This window comes from Aedes albopictus, chromosome 1, assembly GCF_035046485.1.
Source record: "Aedes albopictus strain Foshan chromosome 1, AalbF5, whole genome shotgun sequence".
Classification (NCBI taxonomy): Eukaryota; Metazoa; Arthropoda; class Insecta; order Diptera; family Culicidae; genus Aedes; species Aedes albopictus.
Genome location: NC_085136.1, coordinates 59109607 through 59136396, shown reverse-complemented (window position 1 = coordinate 59136396; position 26790 = coordinate 59109607). Strand labels below are relative to the sequence as shown.

General features: G+C 42.4%; 1 protein-coding gene across 2 annotated transcripts in view; it reads right to left on the bottom strand.

Annotated features, from left to right (window-relative positions):
• Positions 1 to 283: 283 nt before the first annotated feature.
• LOC109427523 (homeobox protein B-H1) overlaps positions 284 to 26790 on the bottom strand; it is a 202926-nt gene continuing 176419 nt past the window's right edge. For both annotated transcript variants that reach the window (XM_062844603.1, XM_019703077.3), the window contains exon 3: positions 284 to 2494. In XM_062844603.1, the coding sequence (XP_062700587.1) occupies positions 1894 to 2494 (601 nt within the window). In that variant the 3' untranslated portion in view covers positions 284 to 1893. The remainder of the gene's footprint in view (positions 2495 to 26790) is intronic.

Here is a 26790-nt window from a genome sequence, read left to right as displayed (position 1 = left end):
GATTTTTCTTCAAATTTTTGTTTCCAAAATCGTTGATTTTCATTGGAGGGGGGGGATAACCTGGGGGCGGAGTCAATGTTGGTCAAACCGTTTGAGTAGTGTGTAGGGTGCCTTATTCAACTTTCAGTGTATTTCAGCAACAAGGTCGATCGTCGACCTCTGTATTTCTGGCACCGCTGCTGTCATCACACGAATGGCGCCATAATACCAACGCACCGCCATCTAAATGTCAACGAACAAGGCTTTCTTTCAGTTCTGTTTCATGACAGAAAAAAAAACACAAGCTTGTTTTTCAATAAAATTTTCATGTTTATTTGCCGCTAATGCTCTCCATTCATCGTCCAGTCATCGTCTTCCTTCCAGAGTTTGCATAGATGTGTGTTTGTTGTAAACAAGTTTTAGTTTATAGTTTTTTTTTCAATTTTTTATTTAATTACACAAGGACATCCCTCCTCCTTCAGTTGGGCGAATCTAGATTCACTCTTTTCACTTTTTCAAAGCTTTCTTGGAATGTTGTTGAATACCTACTAGCGGAATGGTGTGTGTGTGTGTGTGAGTTTTTGTTGTGTATGCGTGTGACAAATACAGGAGGGGGAAAAGGGAGAACAGTCTCTGCTCCGCAATCGCTTACAGTTAGACGGAATATGTTCAAGTGTTTTATAATAATCAATATTATGTACAACTTTCAATAACTAACTATATCCGGTTTTTCCCCGCTTGTTGAGTTTCTGTTTTTTTCGATGGAGGTTAAAATCGCTTCGCTCATTTTGACCTGTTATCTTTTCAGTGTAAAACCTAGGATGGAGTTCGGTCAAGTTCCGTCTCCAGCCTCGTCCCCGTTTAATACTGCGGTTCACCTGTACAAATCTGTTCTGTTTCTTTTTTTAAGTTTTTGTGAGTGAATTTGGCAAATCTGTTGCTAGCGGTTTGTTGCTGCTGTTTCTGAGTGAGTGCGATATCTGCGATTCTTGTTCAATGGATCACTAAAATCGCCGGAGTTTGCTTCGGTGAGACCTTTCAGTGATCCAGTTGGCGTTTGTTTTCCCGCGTTCCGCGACAACACGGGATTGAGCAACCATGGTTGAAGCGCAAACAAAAGATACAATTGTCAAATCTAACAACAGAACATTGTTTCTTGAGAAGAAATGGGGAATCTGGGGTACAAATTTTACACTTATAAAATAATTAAATAATTACTCTTTCTTTTGGAGGCTCCAAGGCTCATAAATTAAAGGCTACAGTTAATAAACTTTCCGTTCTCATCACGACGCCACCGTTGCAGCCTGCTATCGTTGTCGGCTTAAGCCCAGTTCGATGATTTTTATGACCATTATCTGTACACAATTTCCACTAGTCAAGTCAGACCAGCGCGGCCGACAACAATAACGATGCAAAGTGGACGATTTACAAAGGGGGAAACCAGAAAACAGAATCACTATAGTTCAAGTAGGCTTTGCTTCGGCTGTTGAGTTTGCTATTGTTACACGAGTTTCCTTCTAACGGCTTGCTTTGATTATATTTACACACACTCACCGCATGCACGCACGTACGCACGCATGTGAAGTGGAACCACGACGAGGAAGTGATGCCGCCGCGAACGGCGACGCTTGTTCAGCTTCGATCGAAACTCACTGGGCTGACGGGTTTGACAGTTCGACCGAGGGGTCTTTCGTTTTGTGCATCAGTTCGATCAACTGCAAGCGTCACCGATCGCGGGCGGCTTATCGCCTCCTCAGATTTCGCTAGTTATCCCTCAGTTTAAAAAAATAATATCTGCTTTAAATAAATGCTATTAAAAATAATAATCACTATGTTCCTTCCTTACGCAGTTAAGATCCTATATGTATACGTATATGAGTGTTCCTCGTTCCTCTTCGGTATCACACCGGGCTCTCAGACCTGTATGTTTTCGTCCTCGTCGTCGCTGGGCGGATTGCTCTCGGACCGGCCCGGCGGGCTTCCGGGGTTGAGCGTTGGACTCGGAGACCGCCGGGGTTGACTACTTAGACTACTGGTGCTACCGTGGATGTTGTTGCCGTTGCCGCTGTTGGTCTGATTGCCGGCGCTGCCGTTGCTTCCGGCGCCAACTCCGGGACTTCCGGGAGTGTTCTGGGAAGCGACCGCAGCGGCTGCCGCTGCCGCCGCCGCCTGCTGACTGCTCGCCTGGTAGTAGCTGCTCAGCGTGGACAGCGACGTGGACGCCGAGAGGTGCGGGAACGGTGCGCTTGGACCCGGGATGGTGTTCAGCGTGCCCAGTCCCGGAACTCCCGGGTAGATTCGGTACGGAAGGGGTTTCTGCAGGGCAGCTGCCGCCGCCGCATGCCGATAGTACGCGTCCACTGCACTCTGAGGAGCTCCTGGGGGACCGGCCTGAGCCGGATATGGCCACCCGCCCAGGTACGGCGGCCCGCCGTATAACCGCTGGAAGGCAGCGTAATTTCCGGCTTCCGCCAGCAACTCCAGTCCCACGGCCGTCTGCCGTTTCCATTTGGTTCTGCAATTAAAGAGAAAGAGAGGAGAACAGAGAGGCATTTAATTACTTCACTCCTTTAGTTCGGTGAATTACGACTAAATTAATCCGACCCCGCACCGGGCATCCGCCTCCCCTCCCCTCCCCCCCCTTCCTAACACACATAAAAGCAAACGATCCAATAAACATTTTTTCGCATTTCTCCGCCGGCGAGCGAGCGTGTATGTGCGCGGCGATCTATATCCGCTGATAACGAGCATTTAAATGGCATATGCATGTTTCACTCATTTACTATGCACAGGTTCATAACTTATAACATTTACCACACACCGCAATGAAGCTCACGCTCCGGTGCATTTCAGCCGCAGTTAGCGCACCTAGAAGCAAAATGCACCCACCGGCGACGGGCCGTGTTCTCTTCTCCGTCGAGCAGCGAAAACTGCGCGAGAACATTGGCCGAGCGGTTCACTCGGGTGTGAATAGCTTCGCGCGCCCCGCCGCCGCTCACCGCCTTCTATGTTCTTTCCCGCCACTGCCACCGCTGACAGGTGTGTGGCGGGTGGCGGGCAGACAGAAGGGCGGGATAATTATTTCAGAACCATTTTCAGCTTAATTGTTACTGCTGTTGTTTGAATTGCTGTCGCCGCGCGAAACGACGCCAAGGTGGTGGTGGTGGTGTGGCGGAGGAAAGTACAAAAGGGTTGTCGGATAAATGGCTTGTTTAGCTAGGTACGCGATTTGCGATGCAATTGATGCGATTGACAAACAACAACGAGCGGACGGTAAAATAGCTGTTTGCAACAGATATCTACAGCTGTTTGTAGAGGTGCGAGAAACAGGGAATCTAGTTGGTCGTCGATTGAAGAAGCTTGAGAACGGAAGTGCTAAACGTGAAGCGGAATGGGTGAGTACTAAACGCACCGATTGTGTCAGCTTTGTTTCACGCATTCATTAGTTGTCAAAAGCACCAGTGATCTGTCAGGATTGTTGGATTGCGGAGTGGAAATTTCTCCCTGTTCTATCTTGTCGTCGATGTTTCAACAAATTATGGGCCCAGAAGCTTGCCCAGAAGTTCCACTGCACGTATCGACCTAGAGAAGGATTTGTTTGTTGCAGAGTTGCAGTATATACGGGATCCTTAGGTAGATGGATTGGCTGCAATGAAGGACATAAACCATGGAAAGTATAGGCGGTACTGATCAACTGCATGACTTGTGACTGGTCAACAGAAATACCTCGAAAGACGTGTTGAGGATCGGATGAAGCCTGCTTTTTAATGAATAGATAGACCCTGTGAGAATTGGCACGTTGTTTACAGAAGGAATGAACTGGAAGGCAACATGAAGGAAGAGCTCGGATATGGACGGACTTGGTCGGAGCTCGGAATACTGATGCAGAGCTTGTACAAGCATCGAAGTTAGGTCACTTGATGAACGCTTGGAGTGAGGAGGAGCTTCGGAACTTCAAAAGATGATTCGTCAAGTTTTCTGCGTCCTTCCAGTAGGTCAAGCAAAACTTTGAGCTGCCTCTCAGTATCTCAGTAGATGCTTGAAGGCACGTGTTCCATCAAAACGTTGGCCACGTGGTATATATCCGGACGTGTGCAACGCTCCTACGGCCTCCTTACATCACGTTTCACTCATTTGGCTTCTTTATCGCCAATTGATTGCATTGCATTGATGAGCTTGCTTTTCGCGTTCAGCGATATCGCATCGTAACCAAGTTGCTTTTGAACATTTGTAACCGCTCTAGTACAGTATTTGTATAATCTTCATCGTAGATAGTGATATTCTTCTTGACTTCTCATCATGCGTCTTCTCTAAACGTGCTTGACTCGGCGGATACCTTGCATCAGCATCTTGTATCTCCCTTGTCAGATCGTCCTTCAGCTGCTTCCTCCATCGATGTAGATCACTACGAACATAATCGCATTGCCGGTGATCTTGTAATATACGCAGCTTACAGACCTCAGTCCTGCTCTTAGAATCTTCGAAGTAAGACGGGTGTTTACAACAGGTCAACAGAGAAAGTTCCTGCATAGTATTTCCATTTTCGCTGCAAATATCCTTTGATTGGTAGCCGAATCCTATGACGAGCTGGTCATGCTTCCTCGCAAACTAATTAACAACGAGTGGCCTTTATTTTTGTCGGGAGATCCATGAGGGTTCTGGTTTCAGTTCCCATCTTAGCCTGATACTCCTCCTACATCGCGAACTCCCAGCCGGAGTTTAGCGTCGTCTACAGACAATGCCTCTTTGGGAGTAGCGTGATCGCCAAGAATGTAGACACACTGCTGATCTTCCTTCATCAATGAACGTTTCAAAAAAGGTTCTGGTTTTCTTACTGCAAATCAAAAATCAGAATACATTCTTCTGCCTTCGTGTCCTATTTACGCCGTCTGTGTTTCATAATATGCGACATAGTTGTTTGACAGATCCGTCTCCACCAGGCCTCTTCTATCCTATTCTGTTCGCAGATTCCTACCCATTGCCTGAGCTTATTGAATCCACGGTTCTTAAATTCGTTTCCTTTGGCGCTCCTTAAGACCATCGATTGCTTAGCTAACTGTTGCTCGACACACTGCTGATCTTCCTTTATCGATGAACGTTACATCTCTTGATTCGAAAAAGGTTCTGGTTTTCTTACTGTTGATTCATCGCAATCGATCAAAATTCAGAATACATTCTTCTGCCTTCATGTCCCATTTACGCCGTCTGCGCTTCATAATATGCGACATAGTTGTTTGACAAATCCGGTATCTGTCTCCACGAGGCTTCTTCCATCCTATTCTGTTCGAATGTTTTGTATACTCCACAATTGGCTGATGGCAGATTCCCACCCATTGCCCGAGCTTATTGAATCCACGGTTCTTGAATTCGCTTCCGTTATCGCTCCTTAAGACCTTCAACTGCTGAGCTGTCCGTCGCTCAGTCAATGTGTAGACTTTTGCAGATGACACTTCTTCTTTGGATTTGGTGTGAGTTTTAAAGTCTATGAAAGTTCTCCGATGCAAATTTCCTCCGGGAGGTCGCATATTTCGGAGTGTACCAGCTCGAGAATCTCCGTTACCTTCCTTGTTGAACGATTGTGCGATATTTGCCAGAAAACCGTTCGCCAGAAAACCATTCGCCAGAATGACAAACGCCAGAAAACCATTTGCCAGAATGTACCATTTGCCAGAATACTATTTGCCCGAAAGTACCATTTGCCAGAATGTACCAATCCCCAGAATTTAATATTAAATATTAAATTCTGTGGATTGGTACATTCTGGCAAATGGTACTTTCTGGCAAATAGAAATTTTCTTCATTTCCTAACAATTAATTTCAGTCCATTAACAAAAAAAATCTTTTACAATAATTTGATATGTTCACTGCTAGGATGATCTCTTGGTTTGGTTCGATAAAGGACGACTAGGGCTGAAAGGGCCCATATAGCCGAGGCGGTAAACGCACGGGTATTCAGCATGACCATTCTGAGGGTGACAGGTTCGATTCCCGGTCGGTCCAGGATCTTTTCGTAAAGGAAATTTCCTTGACTTCCTTGGGCATAGAGTATCTTCGTGCCTGCCACACGATATACGCATGCAAAATGGTCATTGGCAGAGGAAGCTCTCAGTTAATAACTGTGGAAGTGCTCATAGAACACTAAGCTGAGAAGCAGGCTTTGTCCCAATGAGGACGTTGCGCCAAGAAGAGAGAGAGAAGGCTAGAACAACGAAAACAACTGGAAATGATTCACCGGTAGTTATTGAGCAAAGAGAAAATCGATGAAGAGAAATCGATCATTACAGATACGCCTGTATGATACTAAGCGCGAGACTTCGATGTAACTAGGCTATGAGCCATTTTACGAGACGTTTTGGATCAGCTGATCACTCATTTCATGAATCGAAATTTGATAGGAGGTCGCGTCCAAGCCCGTGAGTGTGAATATCAATATCAACACTGTTGTCGTTCCGTAAAATAGACTACAAGTGCATAGGTCCACAAACATCTGGTATGGTGAAAATACTGCTGACCGAAGTACATTAGGCCGATTGGTCAATGGATAGAATGGTGATCACGAATCGTTATTCAGTGATTATGGAACAGGAATCGGGACGGTTTCTTAAATTTGTTCGGTTTTCCAATAATTAGCTGATACTACTACAATATTGATTAGCTGATACTTCTACAATATTAAAAGCTGATAATTCTACAATATTCTACAAGTAACCATGATGCTGAAGCTTTTTTGCGTGCAGATATACGCAACTTTAAGGTTGATTTTAAGTGGAAATGGTCAATTATAGAATCAAATTAAGATTTCACTGCTATAATCTTAGTTCAGTCGCATAATTGCCCTTTCCACTTTGAATCAACATTAAATGTTCCTCGTGATTGTTCTAAATACACCGTATATCTGCATGCAATAAGGCTTCAGCACCGTGGTTACTGGGCTAGTTCAAATAGTGAATTTTTCCTTCTTCTAAACACAGGCTGTTCTTTCTAGTTTTATTGTAAGACTAATTTTTTGCATAAATTGTTGGTTATGTTAGAACCATAAAGCAATATTGGTATTGCGGGACTAATAGTTTAATTATTGAAAACAAAAAAAAAAATACAGATATAAAACCCATTTATTGTTCCTATATTTAAAAGAAGGAAAGATTCATGGTGAAAATACAGTAGCTCCAACTTCAACAGTTATTTTAACAGCATAAAAGGAGAAAACGAAAAAAAAATGGCCATTCTGCACTTTTTGACCAAATGACATTCGACCCAACAGCCTTCAGTCGAATGCCCTAACACCATTGATATTAAGATTCTACAACAGTAGCAGGAGCGCCATTATCCATAATACCAAAGCCCAAATATGTTAAGCTCACATGTTACAATTACCTTACCGGCGCAAATAAACTAAGAAGTTCATTCAAAAAGAACAGCAGATGATTAAAAGAAGGAAAAAACTCTGCTGGAATTATTAGAATTAATTTCCACAAAAACAAGCTTTTTAAAGCATTTGATCAAGTGATATTCGGCCTAATGGTAATGGCTTTCGGGCAGTGACAGTCAGACTAATGGTATAGGTAAAACCGTCACTTGAGTTATTATTTCTGTGTATTTTACTCGTTACTTCCAATAGGTTTTTGTTTATGGTATTCGATTGATTTAAGTGTGTGATCAACAATTCCGGATAATTTCCCTTTTTTTCACAAAAATTGTTATTTAAAGAGATCATGTCATTGTTATTGTAAAAAAACAGCTAAAAAATTACTTTCAATTGAAAGCAGGGAATCTTTGAAAAATATAAGAAAAGGAAAAAATTCCACATCAGTAAAAGCTGGGAAGAACATCATATGTGTTGAAGAAAGGAAAATCTTTGATGAGTATTGATCAAATTCCGTCAAAATAATATTTGATCAATTGGATCCACATCATGATCAACTTGTCCACAAGACAAATTTGTGGAAATGTTCTAATTGAAAAAATAAGCTGTTGTGCGCAATAAAATATTTGAATAACATCGAAGATTAAATGTATTGTGAAGTTTGAAAGGTTTAAGTTCACATCATTTTTTTGTTTCACAGTGATTTTCCCTTCTTCAAACTATAGGCTTTTCTTTAAAAGTTACTCTAAAACCATTTCTTGCTGGCTCTTACATCAGTTTCGGTAATTTATTTAATTTTCGCATATAATAAATCTAAACAAAAATTAAATTTTACATTTTTGCAATCGTTATTGTGGGATTATTGATCCCAAACAAATAAAAAAAAAGAATTTTTTAAATTATCATTAGATTGGGAACACTTCTGGATTGAGAACTATGGAAAATTTCTGGGAAATGGTACTTTCTGGGGAATGGTACATTCTGGCAAATGGTTTTCTGGGAAATGGTTCTTTCTGGCAAACGGTTTTCTGGAAAATGGTATTTTCTGGCATATGTCTTTCTGGCCAATGGCATTCTGGCGAATGGTTTTCTGGCAAATATCGCACAATCTTGTTGAACGGCAACCAGGTCTGCCGTCCCAAAGTCCAAAATTTTGCGTCACCAGTTTCCGACTTGGTGAAATCAACTCTTCTGGCTAAACCTTCGGCTACCTCAGGCCTTCTGGCAATCTCGATCCACACTTCCGATAAAAGATACAGCGGTCATTCCAAACCATTTACAACAACTGAGACAGCTATCATCCCGATCTGCTTAGAACTTCTACAGCGGTTGTCTTAATCCGCTTACAACCTTCATTCTGATTCGCTTCTGGTAAGTAGTACACCGTCAATTAGGTCATCCTGACCAACTATCAACTACCAATACACTGGTCATCTCAATCCGCTTTCGACAAATGAAACAGTGGTCATCTCGATTCACTCACAACAACTGAGATAGCGGCCATCGCGATCTGTTAACAACAGCTTGTACAGCGGTCGTCCCAATTCGCTTACAATAGCCAAAGGCATGATCATTCTGTTCCGCTTCTGACCAATGGATACATCGGTCATCCAGATCAACTTTTAACCGATGCAATGGTCAACTGGATCCGCTTGCAAAAACGCGCTGTCGGCTGTTTCAAGGGGATCTAGATGACCATTGAAAACTGAATCCGATCCGCTTTCAAAAGCCAAGTGCTTGTAGTAGTCAGTAGTGCATCACTCTAATCCATTTTCAAAAACTGATTCAGCGGTCATCCCGATCCGCTACCGACAACTGATACAGTGGTTATCCCGATTCGCTTACCCCGACCAAGAGCGCGATTCTTTTTATGTGATTGGGCAGCGAAGCAATATGATTGTCTCACACTTTTTTAAGTGAGAGAGAGAGAGAGAGACTCTAGTCTAGACCCAGCTCCAGCCCAGAAGCCAGCGCTGTAGCACAATACTGTATGCCCAGTGGTAATTCAGCCGGGCGACCCAACACGCATCCTTGATAATCAGCGTTGGCAGGTCATCCAAGCATCTCGGTCTCGCAGAACTTCGGAATCTTTACAGCTCCAATACGTTTGAGCAGCTCTTATTTTCTTCCCAAGCAACGCAACGGTTGGTAGCTTCTGCATCTAGTACATCCAGTTCAACGAGAATTCTGCGTAGCCAGATTGCTTCTTGTCCTGCCTCAGCAAAAGCAACATATTCGGTCTTCAATCGTAGGCGCAGAAGCCGAAACACATGATAGTTGCCGGCTACTCCAGCTCACCGGTGCGCCACCAAATTCTTGGCAATGCATTGCGACATCCACGTAGATTAACAAATACAGCCACTCTCCAGTGCCGAGGTTCTTCATGAACAAGCACACATCCGTAGTAGGTAGACTGTACAGCCAGAACTTGTCAGGAACTCCTTGATGATGTAGTCCAATCCCGTGCCGCCTGCTTTGATCCGTAAATACTCCGATTCAGCTTACACACCCAGTCTTCTTATCTTCTAAACAACTTCGAAACCGGGTGGTTGTGACATGGAACTGTCCTTTCAATAGTCCGTAGAGGTAAGCCCGTTTGACATCGACGGTCAGTAGAACACGCAGCGTTTGTTGCATCGCAACTGACGCAAAGGCTTCCTCAAAATATTGCCCGAAACGCTGAAAATAGCCATTTCTGTCACTGCTCAAGCTGCTGAATCGTAGAACTTGGCCGTCCGATTCTTCCTTTTTCTTGAACATCCAGCAACATCCCACGAGTTCTCACCCGGGTGGCAATTAAACGATTCTAAAATTTCGAATACACGACAGCACGCATTGGCACAGGGTTCACACATTGGTGCCAGTCGTAAAGAGATAGATTATGTGAAGATTATTGTGAAGCGGCACAGTTCGTTTGGTTGCATAACTTGAACGCGCTATATATATATTTGGCGAACGACTGGAAAATCTGTTGATCGGAGGAATATGACACTCTCAGCCTGAAAAATTTACCGATTTATTTTATTCTGCCCGACGTTTCGGCCATGGGATGTGGCCTTTTTCAAGCGATAGACCAATTTAACATTTTAAGGATAGGACACTACGACTCTAGTGTCAAAAGTTTGTAAAGTTCCGGTTTTCGACTAGGAGATCAAGTGCAAGGGGTCAAGTGTTGGAGTGGCCACTACACGTGAATCAGCTGCTTTTTCGGGAAAGCCGAAAAAGATGAAGAAGGTGAAGTAATTTTATTTGTCAAAAACCTGGACACAAAGTAGCCAAGCAAAGCAGCTGACTGTCCAGAGAAGAAAATGAAGAAAGAGAACAAAAACAAAGGCAGTGCTAGTGTGACAGAAAACAGTGTATCGCCGGCGGTTGTAACGATGATTCGGGCGCTACGATGCATATGGCAAACGACCGAAACCGTTTATGAGAAGTTAGTGCCGTTGAAGAATCCGATCGAGATTGCAGTGTCGCTGAACGGAAAATGCGCGTTCGCGAAGATCTCGGGAATGCAACGATAAAAGTACACATGGTAACAAAATGGTATTCCTGAGCGGATGGACCACATCGTGGACGAGAAGGCTAGATTTATGCTGTTCAGCCCAGATGCAGACAAGAAGTTCTGGCGCGAGGCGGTGGAAACAGCAGCATACCTAGTGAACAGAAGCTCGGCAAGTGCCATCAACGAAGGTAAGACGACCTTTGAACTCTAGGAGGGTAGAAAACTGGATGTTTCCATGATGAAAATCTGTGGAAGTCCTGCATATTGTCACATTTCAAAGGAACACCGCAAGAAACTGGATAAGATAGGTGATATCACTGCAACGGCGACAGAGTATGACATCCGAAGCGTGAGAAGGTTATTGCCGCACGACATGTAATCGTCGACGACTTCGAGAGTATTCAGGCCGATTATCGACCGATAGTCAGACGTCAAGAAAAGGTTCCGAAACAGTCGAAGGATGTTGAAATCGTCCGCACTAGGCGTTCAGCTGTGTCTAACAGCGACAAGAAGCCGTGGTGCGCAGCGAGCTAGGTAGGTCGATCAAGTGGAGGACGACTTGCGGACTATTCGCAGTGCGGAACTGGAGACACACAGTCATGGACCAAGTAGAATCGAAGACCACTTTATCAAGAAGACTTGCAGCACTGCTCAAAATCGGGAGTTACTGTTAGTACCGCCGCCACGGGTTAAGGTGGAAGCATTTATGATAGTGTGTGTAAATCTTCATACTCGCACCAATACATGCTTACACTATTATACAAAGGTACCACCTTAGCTCAACAGGCGGCGGTGCCGTCGGTGTAGCATGCCGTTTGTATGGGAAAACAACAGAGGTGCATGTCTTTTTGATAAAGTAGTCTTCGGTAGAATGGAGACGGCTTCTATGAACAGCAGAGGGCACTCAGATCTTAGTCTGACCGGTAAGGTAGCCTGACAGCGGGTCGGATGAAGGAAGAGTTTCGTAATGAACGGAGAGATGCACGAATCTGTGGGCCAGTTTGATGATTGCGGTTGTAGGATCAGTGAAAGTAACAATTCAGCAGGGGCTAACCAGCAGATGGAGTTCGAGGTGAGCGAAGATGACGAGATGGACCGTTCTGCGTGGGCTTTGAGTGCTGTATGCTATGTGGATGACTGTCGAGATTCGTTAGCTGCCATGATGAAGCGTGACGACTGGGATCAATGGAAGGTGGTTGCTCAGGAAGAGATGAAATCTCATGGGCAGAACAATACGTGGACCTTGTTCGAGGTGCTTGAAGGGAAGAAGTCTCCAACATTAAAGTGGGTTTCCAATGGTGTATATGGATGATATTCTCATCCCTGGACGTGGTATGACGGCTATTTCGGTGATCAAGAGCTGTTTCAAGAAGGAGTTCGCGATGTCGGATCTAGTAAGCTGTTTCTTCGGTATGAGTATCGAAAAAGATATCAAGACGCGCTTTAAAGAATCTTCTTCGGCGCTTTGGTATGGAGAATTGCAAGCTGGCCACCACCCGGTAGAAAGGAACTGAAGCAGACCGAACAGATAAACCTTAACCGGGAGCTTGTAGACTACTCGGCGTACGTTGCCCATACTTCGTGGCCAGAATTGTACGTGGCCGTGAATGTGTTCAGTCAGTTAAAAGCATTCCAGTGTAGAAAGAAGACCATGGATTAGTCCATTGTCCTCCACGGAGGACGAGTTTGTGGTATTGCAACACCTAACAGATGTCAGAGAACTGTCAGTTGCAGCAAACTGCGGCCCAAGAGCATTCGAAAAACATCGCACATCGCATCGCCATTGGCGTTACATTTTGACGGATAGCGGTGCTAAACTGTTGCACTTATCGGATTTTCAGTTTAAAAGCATTGCAGCGCTTACACTGAGCGAACGTCTACTGTGGATTGAATCGCATGAATCGAAAATGATCATTGTTTTCAGTATACAGTTGAATGAAACCGTATGCGCATAAAGTTCTGTCAACAGAAAAGTAAACAAAGCGACTAGTGACGTCAGTTAAACAACGCAACGGCCGCTTATTTTCCGCTGCGCGGTTTCCAACAGCGACGCCGTTGCGTTGAAAACAGCTCTCGCGTATTCGATCCCGTTGTTTTGCGGAAGTACGCTGTTACCTCCCACATGTGTGTGTTGTTTTCGTTTTGCAAAATTCGTCTAAACCACCAATTGAAGTGTGAATCATAGTAGGCGAAGCACGTCGAAGTCGGAAGCGTTGGAGCAGCATCCGTTGCGAAGTTGCATGACGACAAACTCGAGTGGAATCGGTTTCAACCACGGGCACGGAGATCAATTCTGGTAAGCTGTGAAATGGATTAATTAATTGATATATAGGTATTTATAGAGCTACGGAACGACGAGGGTTGACTTTCGGCAGCTTAATTCGACTTTTATTACGCGGCGGCTGCGACGCGGCGACTGCGACGTCGAAGGGATTCGACAAGGGGTTCAACAAGCGACGAAGCCAAGAAGGAGCTGGCGAAAGCGGCCGGCATTGTAACCCAGCCAGCGCACGGTGCAGGATGATAAATTAATCGCTTTCATCGAGCTGGGAGGAACACGGACGGAGGAATGAATTAAAGGTGACAACATTTCGCTGACTTCTTCGGTGAGTGAGTGCGGAGTTCGACTGTTGTATGCGAACGGACGAGAAGGAGAGACGCAGGGAAACGATCAAGCAAGCGCACAGGGCGAATCGTACTCACAAAAGGCAGCGATGCAATAAAAACGGCTTGCTGTGACAGGGTGATTAATGAAAGTTTTGAGCGATCCCTTTCGAAGCCGGGACGACGAACTGTTCGAGGTGCATTTGTATGGAAACAAGAAAACCGATTAAAATTTTCAACTTCTTCATTTTCGCGGTGGCAGTTGTCGCCGTTGTTGTTGTTGTTGTTGTTGTTGTTGTTGTTGTTGTTGCCGTTTGCCATTTTTACGACAAATTCAGGTTGATCGCAACCGCGGTCCGAAAGATTAATTAAAAAGTTATGATTACAGCCAAGCAAAACTTACTGCCGAGGGTGACAAATCAGCGAAAAGAAGCTGTTAACGAGTTTCCTTTTTATCATGGTGGATTCAAAGGAAGATGAGGCATCTTAATTTCCTTTTTCGAGTCAAAAGCTTTCTTTTGTTGCCGGGAAAAGACGCTCTCAAGTACCGTTTTTTGACAGTTTATTCCCCTTAGGGGGAATGCAAAAAAGAAAGAAAGAACCGGTAATTGACACCATCTGCAAAAACGCAGCCTGACGACGCGACGGGGGGTGTGACAATGGATTGTTGTCGTTCTCCCCCGCTGATTTTCGCTTCATGCTACGGGCGTCGGCGTGAGCAAGCAAGCGAGGGCGGGAACAAACAAATTTTATTTATTACTCGTACCAGTCGTCGTGGAACGAGAGACCCGTTCCATGTTTATAGGTTATGGCATGTTGTTCGGAAACCAATGAACTGGAAACGTGCCCAATGAGCATGGGGGCGCCGTCGCGCTTACAAATAGGTACGAACAGAGCGAGACAGCCAGCGAGGGAACATTTGGTGACACGAATGCGCGAGTGAGAGACGAGACGGCAAACCTTTTGCTTCTAAATGGCACATAAAGCCAGACACGAGCACGAATCGCGGCGACACCGCGAGCTGGTTGAAAATGGAAAATGGCTGCTGACGACGCTGGGGATTGCTGTCTCTATTGATTGGTACGGTCAGAAATAACGACCACTAAGCGTTAGGCACCCTACAGACTACTCAAACGGTTTGACCAACATTGACTCCGCCCCCTGGTTGGTGGTTGAGTTGGTGCTGTGTTTGACCGTTTGTGATGCTGTTTGACGAACCGATTTGGCAGTTCGTCAAACCGATTTGACGGTTGACGGTTTGGTCGGCAAAAATCAAACCAGTTTGATTTTACTCAAACCAACGGTGGGCGGAGCCAATGTTTGACGAACCAATCGTACCGTGTGTAGTGTTGTTGTACAAACACAGTGCGATTTCAAATGGGGGATGATGTTGGTGCAACCAAAGTGACATGTTGGTGCAACACGATTTGACAGTTCGTCATACGGTTGGAGAAACATTCGCTGGTTCGACCAACCAGGGGGCGGTGGCAATATTGGTCAAACGGTTTGAGTAGTGTGTAGGGTGCCTTACACGACTACAAAACGATTTTACGGTCAATCATGGCGAGCGGCGATCGATCGGGGCATAGTAGGCGAACCGGCAAGCAGCTCACGATTGACCCCGCGGAGCAACCCGATCGAAGCAGGCGGAGGAGTTTCGATTGCAAAGCACTTTTGTTCGTAGCCAACTACCTACAACAAATTAACCCGCGTTGTCTTAATCGTTATGATCTCGCGTTGGTACAACTTTGTTGAGCGGAAAGGAGCAACAAGCTTGATTGAATGTTTCGCACGCGTGAGTGAACGAGAACGAGCGTCATTTGCATCGAAATAATATCATCACCATAATACACACACTCGTTGATCCAAGTAAGCCGGGTTGTTGCGAGTGAGCGAAGAGCATCAATTGCTGACAGCAGTGTTTGTCGGAAACGAAGAGCGCAACGAGGAGAGAAAAAGCTACAAAAAACGTGCAACCAGACACAGACATAACCTGGAAAACATTGAATAATGAGTAATGAATATTTCAATTATTCATGGATTGTTATGAGTGAGTGGCGAGTTTGTGAGCTGAGCGAGGGTGATTATATGCATCGGCAACCCTACGGCGCGACGGGAGAAGAGCGCTCACCGCGCCACCTCACCTCTACCCTTCATCATCTTTGCAAATTCAAAGTTTCTTCCTCCGTTTTCAGATCTCTACAAAACTCATTTAGGTAGTGGGCCTCCATGTGAGCTGGATATGTACATCATTGTTGTATTCTAAACGGCGAACATCAGAAGTGTGGTGCTACCAGTGGCAGGTAATTGCGATGGTTCAGGCCAATTAACCGTTTGCATGAGGAGTGCAACGCAGCAACCAAAATGAGAGTTCTGGATATAGAGCCTTCCTAAATGCAATCGTTTATGTATTCTAAATGTCTTCGCACTCACACACTGTGGAAATATCGTCGACGATACCGAGCGTCGGGAACTCATCATCGGATTGTTACTATTTACTGGTGCAGAAATGGTTGTTACAACAATTTCGCTTTGTTTTCTTCGAATCATAAAGATCCATCCGTGTCAGCGTGTGAGACGCCATTTCGGCGGGTCCGATACGTGGAGACAACATGAGAAAAAAGGCTAGAACATATCATTCGAAAAATGCAGTACTTTTTTGTCAAGTGCAGTCGAGAATAATATTCGATCAAATTGCAGGTCAATGCCGCGAACGGGTAGTATAACAAACACTACGTCTACGCAAGTTCATGTGGATACCGGAGTGTATGGGAATGGCTTTTTGGCAGAGGTTCACGTTGATGTGTGGATTTCCGTTTTTGTTTTTGCTAAGATAGTGCGTGATTGCTTCGATTGTTCTGTGAAGTTGTATGAAAGGAAGCGGCTTTTTCAACCCGTTTCCTCTCCTAGCGATGGGAACTATATGAGTTGACTTGTATAGATAGAAAAAAAAGAAAAACATATTGTTTACAGTAGGACAATTAACTGAATCAGAGCGGTCACATAACCTATTCCCAAAAAGAATTTTGAGCTCCTTTGAAAAATTCTTCCACGTCAGAAGCTTTTCTATGAAATACATTCTTGGCAGAATTTCCGGAACTCCAATTTAACTGAGTCATTTCATCACACCTCCTCCCTCACAGTTCACAACCTCGCAGATCAATTTCACTTCCTTTCAATCAAACTTTAGCCAACTTTGCCTTCTCAACCCCATCCCATCTGTCCGTACAGCCGTTTTCCCGCAATCACACCTCCACTTGTTCGAAAACTTTTAAAACCATTACCGAAACCGTCAGCTAATTACATTATAACCTCGTCGAATCGTGCGCTAATCCGCCTCCTCCCAGTACATAGTAGGCTACGGACCACAAAGTTCGTTACAGTTGTCGTCACCTCCTCCTCTAGCGGTTCTGAATCGATCCGGTTCTTCTCCTGTTCTCCCTTCGAAAAAGGTATGTATAGTTTTTGCCAAGTGAAGGCATAACGAGCCCAAACACAAATTGGATTAGATTTAAATTCATTTCCTCCGGTTTTCGGGCAGATGAAAAACCGCAAAAACTTCTGGAACCTATAGCAATACCATGGTCCTCATTTGTGCGCTGCTAGGAGGAGTGCGGGCGGTTTGGTCGCCGGTCACTTGTTCCTGATTCTCTTCCTATCTTCAGCACTTTACGTTCATACGTTGATATACTAGTTTCGTACAAGTTGGTCTAGGTTTCAGCACCCTACAGACTGATGAGTAGTGAGCGGCACCGAACACACAACCGAGAACCGGGAAGAGTAAGGTAAATTATCGACAGTAATTTACATCTATTTGATTTTGTGGTTCTCCTTGGTTCCCTTCGTTCTCGCCGGCGGCGGCGGCGACGGCTCTCTGGCTCCTAGGTAGGGTCTACCGTGGCCACGGGTCTAACTCGTAAGGGGGATCGGAGAGTTGAGCGTCCAACAACCAACTGGTTGTGTCAAAACTAACTTGCTCTAAATACACAGATAGGAAGACGTAACACTTAAAACAAATTTCATTAAAAAAAAACACCGTCACGAAAACGGAATCGCCCAATGCTAAACGTACTGTGTTCGACCGAACCATCACTAGATGGCGGTATGGTGAGCAAACCTCAAACAGAAGCGAAAACGATACCAGCGCCGTGAGGGGTCAATCAACCACCCACCACATAATTTGAATCTATCGTTAAAAAGGTGATCGATGGGAAGCGAGCAGAGTGTGACGTCTGTTGCTTTGTGCTATATGCCTTCTGTTCAAGATTCTGCTCAAACATTAAATTTTCTGTGCGAGTAAGCAGGCCAGCATAAATCCGTGCAGAAGTTCATAGTAAACATAAACGAACGAGAGTAGGCTATGCCAAGAGAGCTCGACAGGAGTCATAAGGATAATAATGCATTGTTGTTTAATACTCTGAAAGCTGAAGTCTGTTTTATGATTTGCTACATTGATGACGAGGATAATGGCGGTACTTAGCAAACGTCAAACAGGAACAAGAAAGATGCGAGCGCCGAATTGATCCAACAATAGGCCTAATCAGAAGACGTTTAAAATCAGCTGATTTAGGGAGCCTTTGACAGTTTTCCTATGAAAATGACAGTTTTGCGTTTGCGCCTTTGTTCGGCAGTTGTAAATAGGCCTTTTCATGTGACAGATCCGTGCATGCATTTGTTTACAAAGCTTGAACAACAGCTGCTAACAAGAACGTGTCATCTTCATAGAAGAACTGTCAAACGCCCGAACAATCAGCTGATTTAAGACGTCAAATGAAAAGGCCCATAGTGGCATACACGGACCTGTCAACTGAAAAGGCCTATAGAGTCAAGAAACTCTAGAGGACTAATGTCGCTGGTGTTCCCTTTGTTCTTGTTCGCAAACATGTCGGGTATATCTATCTGTCAAACTGCATACTTTTTCGCTTTGACATTTACTATTGATCCAACAATCCATAGTGGTTTCTGCTTTTAGTAGTGTTGCGTGTACGTACACGCTGCATTACACGAACACCCTTGAGTTACTGGTTGAAAATAGTAAACAAAGATCAGCTGTTCCCAGCAAAATCAAATGGGCATATCACAGACAAACAGACGTAACTCTTAGAGGAAATTCATCAAAAACTTTTGCCCGGTATCATTTTCATGAGCACACTGCCACCTGTTGGTAGAACCGCGCGTGACACTGTCAGCCATGATGGATTTCGATTTGACGTAGGGTTTGGGACCATTTGGGCAGGAGCACCTATTTTGGGCACTTGCTGCTGTAGCTCAGACAGTTTTCAGCCAATTGTCTTAAATTTTGGAATATGGTAAGATACGCACAGTATCTAGCTATGTACAAAATTACATATCAATTGATTTGAATTTGACTGAGTTATAGCAGCAAGTGCCCAAAATAGGTGCTCCTGCCCAAATGGTCCTAGACCCTATTGCTGACACGCACACTACTACACAAATTGCCTGTAATTTTCGTTTGCATCATTCAGCAACGTGTACACTGGCATACGTCAAAGCGATCGAACACTAGCGCATCTGGTGGAACGATCGCGCAAATCAAATGAAATTTGAATTGATCGTTAAATGCATGTGCCAAGCCGTTTTGTGTTACGTTTGTTTGTCTGTGGGCATATTTTCAACCAGTAGATTTGCATTAGTGTTCGTGACACCGCGCTGCGAAACCACTATATAATGCATCCCAGTGGAAATTACAAAATGTTTTTTTATTTGGCTGAATATCGGCAATTTTTCTTGTTTTTTTTACCAAAATTGGCACCGCCGAGCGCTCAGTAAACTTGTTTTTCAACGAGATCTCAGCAATAGTGTTGTTTGTTTGCTGATGCTCAGGAAATGTTTTACCGAAATTTAGCAACAAACGTCATTTTTACCGAGATTTAGCATAACCACAGAGAAACAGACGTCACACTCTCATTGTTTCCCATCAATTACCTTTTTAACGGTTGATTCAAATATTTAGTAGTAGGTCGATCGACCACTCGCGGCGCTGGCATCGTTTTTGCTCCTGTTTGACGTTTGCTCACTACCGCCATCTAGTGGCGGCCCGGCCAAACACAGTACGTTTAGCATTGGGCGATTACGTTTTCGTGACGATGTTTTTTAATGAAATTTGTTCTAAGTGTTACGTCTGTTTCTCTGTGGCATAACTATTTGCTGAGCCACGGCGGTGCCGGCCATTGGTGTAGCTTTTTTCACTTATTCTCCTTCATAAATAAAAGTAAGAGCAGGATGAAGAAAGGGGCCTGTGCCACCTCTTCCATCCTTCTCTTTCTTGTGATTGTTTAGGAGAGGAGTGAGAGAAAAAAAAAGAGCACGACCAGCCGGTTTCACCGCGGGATAATTGCGTTGAAACGGGAACAAGGTTACAGACGTAACACCTTGAACGATTTTCATGGAAATCCATCGCCCAGTTCACACTACCATCATCTGGTGGAAAAGTTGCACGAATCACTGTGTTGTGCAATATCGTCAACAGAAGGCGCTAGTGTGAAACGTCAAACGCGTAGGAAAACGATGCGCGCGCCTCTGGTTGTGGAAGCCACAACTATGAAAATTTAAAATGATCGTTAAAAGCGTGGTCGATGGAAATTTCGCAAGTGTTACGTCTGTACTGTATGTCAACTCCAAGTCCCAAGACGTAGGCCGAATACACACCTGAACAGTAAACCACAATAACCTGATTCATTATCCCAGTGTTGAGCTTCTCAAGTAACAATGAATGCCGAACAGTGAGAGTATTAGCTGTACAATAGCTGGTTAATGGTGTCAATGGCTGAACACAATGACAGCTAAATATTGGTCTGAAGTATAGCTTGTTCAGCCTCTTTAGTCAGCAGTACATAGATGGCTGAATATCAAGTTGAATAGAATATTATTCATCTGGGTAATCAGCTTTAAAACATACACCAGCATGCAGAATTAATCATCTGTTGTTCATTTTTTATTCAAATATTTTTTGACAGCTGTCACAAGCATGTTTTCGTGAAGCCCACATCGCTTCTTCAGCCTCAATACAGACTTAGTTCAACTTATGTTCTTGACTATTCAGACACAATAAGTAATGCTCTTGTTTTTGAGGATATGTACACAATTGTGTGTGGTGTAGGTGCTGAGGTGAGTGACTATAAATCAGGAGGTCCGAGTTCAATTCACAGTTTTCCCACAGAATAATTTATACATTCCTAAACATCTCTTCTGGAAATAGGCACAGCTAATGGTAAAAATAAGCTCAGGAATTTTTTTTAATGTTGTTTTTACACAATTAATAAATTTAATTGATTGCTGATTGAGCGCATATGAAGCCTTAAATCAGCCTTCCAATAAACTTCAAATCAGCTGAAGGTTGAATGAAATCACCAAAATAAGATGTTTAGGAGCTGAATAAAGGATTGTAACTCTTGTGCTCAGCTCTCGTTCAAATAAAGGCTGATTTAAAATAGTTGGCGAAACGTTTGTACAGCATCAAATTGTTACCTGGGCTAGGCATCCCAGGAGCAACAACCCGGACCCCGCGAAGGGGGTCTTTACTAACCTTGCCACAGATCATCAATGACTTCTTCCACAACCTTTTCTGGATTTAGAAATTGTTTCAATTACACACACCCCCACCAACAGAGCAACAGAGCGTACGGACCGAACCCACCTTATGTTCTGTAGCAGTAAAAGAGTTCAAGTCGTATGGACCGTCCCGCACACTCCCCAGGACGATGATGGAGGCTATCGGAGTTAACAAGCGTTTCTGTCGACAGCCTGTGCTGGCTACAGCTGTTCTCACCAACGGTTACCTTGCGGGTGCGCGAAGCACGAAGCAAACTCGATGCGTATCGAACGCGAGCGGTAGCTCCGGCTGTAAAGTGTTCGTCCAGATTCCGGATGGACTAAGCCGGAAACAGGACTCCAAAGCCTGGAGCGAGATCTTCCGAGGATACTCCCACAACGGGTACAGAGTGTGAAATCCAGTGAAGAAGCAGATCGTCGTCGCCCATGATGTTGACTTCGTGGAAGAAAATACATCAGCCGTGAAGAAGAGCCAACCAGTGCACAGTGGCTGATTTCGTCATTTTAACGCGCTTAATTAATAACTTTTTAACTATGATGTTTAGCGTTATGGTGTCTTCGAGAAAGTTTTTTGCTATAATAAGGAGCTTCTTTTGAACTATCGTACAAAATGATCAATCCCTCTAAAAGTGAGATAGAAAATTTATGTTTTGCATTTTTCAAGATATAAGGTTGGTGTTTTCACAAAAGTTGTAGGAAATGTTATTTGGAGCAACTTTGCCAAAGACGCCAAGTTTGTAACTCCGTTACTTTTCAAGATACGTTACGTTTTTTATCATCAGCCCCTTGAAAAGGGTTTTTGCGCAATAACTTTCGAAGAATTGATTCTACATTTTTCTGACGTTCTACAAAGTTGTAGATAATGATAAAACGCATAACTTTGCTGTAGACGACATTCCGCTAATTTCAAAAACAAAATAGTTATAACGGTTTTTGTAGTTTTTTGGGCCATATTTCAAGCATGTATAACCTAGCTATAGGCAATTATATGCAAATTTCCTTTTACGCATGTGAATATACAAGTAATTGCCTCTCTTAGAAAGCCAAAACCATCAAACTGTAAGAAACTCCCGAGCAGAGGGGAATATCAAATTAATAACTACGAAATCACAAAACCTGTTTTTATATCTTGTTTTGTTATTATTGAATTATCAAGGCATTACGTTTCCATAACATGTTTTGTTGAACAATCTTATTTTGTTATGACCAAGCAATTGGTATGCAGCCCTTAAATAACATTTCAATATTACATTCTGTTGTGGAACAAGTTTGGTTATTATTGTATTATTGAGAGTGCACAAATACTTTATGGTATTGCTATCTAAACTAAAACAAATTTTGAAACAAAACCTACGTCATTCTACAACGTTATTTACAGCATTTTAGGGAAAGCAACTGCATATTCACTCATCAATTTGTCTTCCTCTTCCATTTATCATTACATCCAAACTGAGACAAAGTGCATGCCCCATATCATTAGCTAGTATTCCGTGGGAAAAAGTTTGCATAATGCACCAGAAATACTATTTAACGATTTTTTGAAAAGTGCGCAAAGTTAGGCCCTAGGTGCGCAAAGTATGGTACGCTTACGGTATCACATTTGATAAGAGGTGTGGTATATTACGTGACATGGAGGTGCTGTAATGTGTACAAAACAAAGTCCCTGCTGGGCGGCGCGAGGTTTTGCTAAATTTCTGAAATTGACTGAGTTGTAGCTGAAAAGTACCCAAAATACCAGCCACTGCCCAAGTGGCGCAGTAATATCGGCGTTGTTGTGGAGTTAGCGTATTGAAAAGATATGGTCTCTCGTGAAACATGCTTCGTAATTACACTGTTGAAAACGCTTTGACATCCACGTGCAGCACAACAGAACATGTGCTCGATGAACAAATTGAGATTTGAATTATGAAAATGCTACGGTCAACCTTGGCTTGGTCAGCCAAAGCAAAATCAAGAAATTGACATTTATGCTTCGTAATGATTACTTTGAAGTCAATACTTTGGGCCTAGGCTGGACAGATATGCTATTGGTGATTTGATGGTGCATGAAGAAGAAGAAGAACGATGGTGTTTTGAAAAATCCTATCCCTACCACACAGGAGAAGATTTTAAAATGCCTCTATAAAATCTAAAACAAAATCTAATTAAAAACGGTTTGATGTACGGTGTAAGACTTTGGACGGACTACATATTGAACGTATAAATTTAAATTTAACAATTTTTCTTGGTAAGGTACTTAATTTGTACCAATCACCAATTGGGTTTTCAAATTAAGAATAATATATTGATTTTTTGATTTTATTCGAAAGAGCACCTTTTTTAAGCCAGTATGATTTTTTTCAGATTTTTTTGATACCTAAATTCAATTACAAAAAGATTTTTTGAAATCACCTTTTGACAGCTGGGCAACTGCTTGACAGCTTCGCCCAGTACGAAATGCGACGAGGGGTGATTCGACAAATCGCTCCCATACAAACTTTAAATCGATTTTTAAATAGGTTCCCGGGCACCAAAGTTCATGAAAATTTGGATGTCGGCTCAGTTTGGCATGTAGATTGTGAATATGGAATTATCTCAACACCACTAAAGAAGCCAATTGCAGCTGGTCTATGGAAAATTCCACGTGTATGGCAATTCGGGTTTTTTCTTAACTCACGATGACCAGATCGGTTCAGTCGGATTTGTTGTTGATGGAAAAAATAAATCTGGATCACATGAGATCAATATTGTCAAAATCGGAGAAAATTTATCGCAGATATAACCATTACATAGTTTACCTTCTTTATTTTATTGTCTGCTGTTTCATATTATGAAGTAAAAAATAAAGGCATTGCAACTTCTAGAAATTTCATCAGACTCTTCTGTATTTTTTATTTTATTCATTGCTATAATTTGAGTTTTGGGTAAATATAGCATCATAGCTATTGATATGTTTATCTTTGTGTTAATTTCCTTCTTTCAATATCCCAGTCTCGTTACGGTGCCAAATTCCTATCACTTTTCTACGATTCCCAATTCTTATAGGTTAAGTAAAATTTTACCTTCAAAAAGTGATACATCTGCAAATGAGTTTTTTTTTATCTCAAAATTGAGTAAACTTAGTTGAATTTATATGTTATTTTAACAGTACTGCTATTCTAACCTCTAATTATAACGTCAAAAAGTACCGAACAGACTATGTATTACGAAGTAATGAATGTTAGTGAGAGTGGAGATAGCAAATATGGAACCTACTAAATAATTCTAATCAATAAAAATGTCAACTATACAGACAATTCTGCTCAATTGATGATTGCATTTGTCTATTATAAGTTTTTTCTTTCGATCTATTATTATTCGATCATATATTGTTTGACATTATGTCATAAATATCTTTTTTCATTACTAAAAATAATCTAAAACAGAATAAAACTAAACAGCATCTGCAGAAGTAATCATATCGGTATATGATATAATTACCTTTTACCTTCGCTCACGTAGGTACGTGTATAATCGCCGTTCTCACAGCGCGAACAAAACAAAAAATTAAAAAAAATCATCTCCGTCTGGAAAGAATCTTTGTCACCGCCAAAATGCACCCCATGACGAAGCTCAATCATAAATAGTCGACTAGCAACTTTTTCGTCGTTCTCTTTGTTCCGCAACAGCCGACGACGGGCCATGCGAACGCCACCACTGTTATTAGTGTAACTTACAGTGCACATGTCTGCGCACCGCGATAGCGCTGTTGGTAAGAGAGAGAGAGGTTCATTGTTTGATCTTGCATTCAAATCTCTGTCTATTTTTGTCCTGCGACTGGCAAACATGAAATGGGGGAATGGGGAAACTGGCAATACGTAGAACCAGTAAAGCTTCTATCGTCCCTCACCGCAAGTGCTGTGATAGCCTCATTGGTAAAGGCGACTGAAAATTTACGATAGCAGGATTGGAGGTTCAAATCCCGTCCATGTTTGTAAGTTTTATAATGAATTCGAAATTTTTTTATGTGACCTGTTATTTTCTAAAAATAGAATAACACACTTAAAATAATTACCCAAAAATGAGTAAAAAAAGTTAGTTTTTACCCTAATTTTGCTTGTTATCAATAACTCTTTAATATCAAAATTTGTTATTGAAATATTTCCCAAATTCACTGTTATTAAGTTGTTATTGCCACTAACAAAACATGTTATTAAATTGATTTTTCAGGAACAAATTTTTGTTATGTGACTTGTTATTTTGCCGCTTATGACAGCCAAGTTTATAACTCAATATGTTATGTTAATAACATGAAAATTACTACTTCCGTTATGCAGTTATTTTGCCAAAATAACGCAATTTGTTATGCTGTTGTTTTTCTCCTCTGCTCGGGCTGTAAGATGGTTTTTGTACAGAAACTTTCAACCATCTATGTTACTTTTATATATGATTTATTCATATCTTCAACATATTTTTTTTTTGATAGTTCATGACAGCTTGCATTTTTATTGTTATTGTAAGTGTGTGAATATATAGAAAGTATTGTGATGCATTCTGCAACATTCATGAAGTACGTAACTAACTAACTGACAGTGCTGCACGTAGTCCACGAAAAGAACGCATAAAGTGTTACTTTTTTATGTCAGATCACGATTAAACAGCACCTTACTGTAAAGTATAATGAGATTTATAATTTGCTATAACTATTGTAGACATGTACTAGACAGAGCGTTCACAAAATATGTCACGCGCAAGTTAAGGATTTGAGAAAAAATGGCACTTCGTTCGCTCTTTTCGTGCAGCACTGTTAGTTAGTAAGAAAGTATAAGTAGATGGTAAGTTTTCGTGTAAACTACTTCATGAATGCTCAATGATGCACCACAATCCATTATATATATTCACACACACGTACAATAACAATAAAAATGCAAGCTATCATGAACTGTCAAATAAATATGTTGAAGATATGAATAAATCCCATATAAGAGTAAAATAGATGGTTGAAAGTTTCTGTACAAAAACCATCTTACAGTCTCTTACAGTTTGATGGTTGTGGCTTCCTAAGAGAGGCAATTACTTGTATATTCACATGCGTAAACGGAAATTTGCATATAATTGCCTATAGCTAGGTTATATATATTTGAAATATGGCCAAAAAAAACTACAAAAACCGTTATAACTATTTTGTTTTTGAAATAAGCGGAATGTCGTGTACGACAAAGTTATGCGTTTTACCATTATCTATAACTTTGTAGAACATCAGAAAAATGTAGAATCAATTCTTCGAAAGTTATTGCGCAAAAACCCTTTTCAAGGGGCTGATGATAAAAAACGTAACGTATCTTGAAAAGTATCGGAGTTACAAACTTGGCGTCTTTGACAAAGTTGCTCCAAATAACGTTTTCTACAACTTTTGTGAAGATACCAACTTTGTATCTTGAAAAATGCAAAAAATAAATTTTCTATCTCACTTTTAGGGGGATTCATCATTTTTTGCAATAGTTCAAAAGAAGCTCCTTATTTTAGCAAAAAACTTTCTCGAAGACACCATGACGCTAAACGTCATAGTTAAAAAGTTATTAATTAAGCGCGCTAAAATCACGAAATCAGCCACTGTGCAGTGCAGCAAATGGTTCGTTCCAATGAAGAAGAGCAATACTGGTTGCTGGTGATCAACTGGAGAAACCCAATCGTATAGCGAATTCAAAAGCTTCGTAGAGAGAGCCTGACCCACGAAGCAAGAAAAAGAGGAAGCTGTTGATGGGAGACTACAGCGGTCGATACCATACCCGGGAACCATCGCTGAACAACA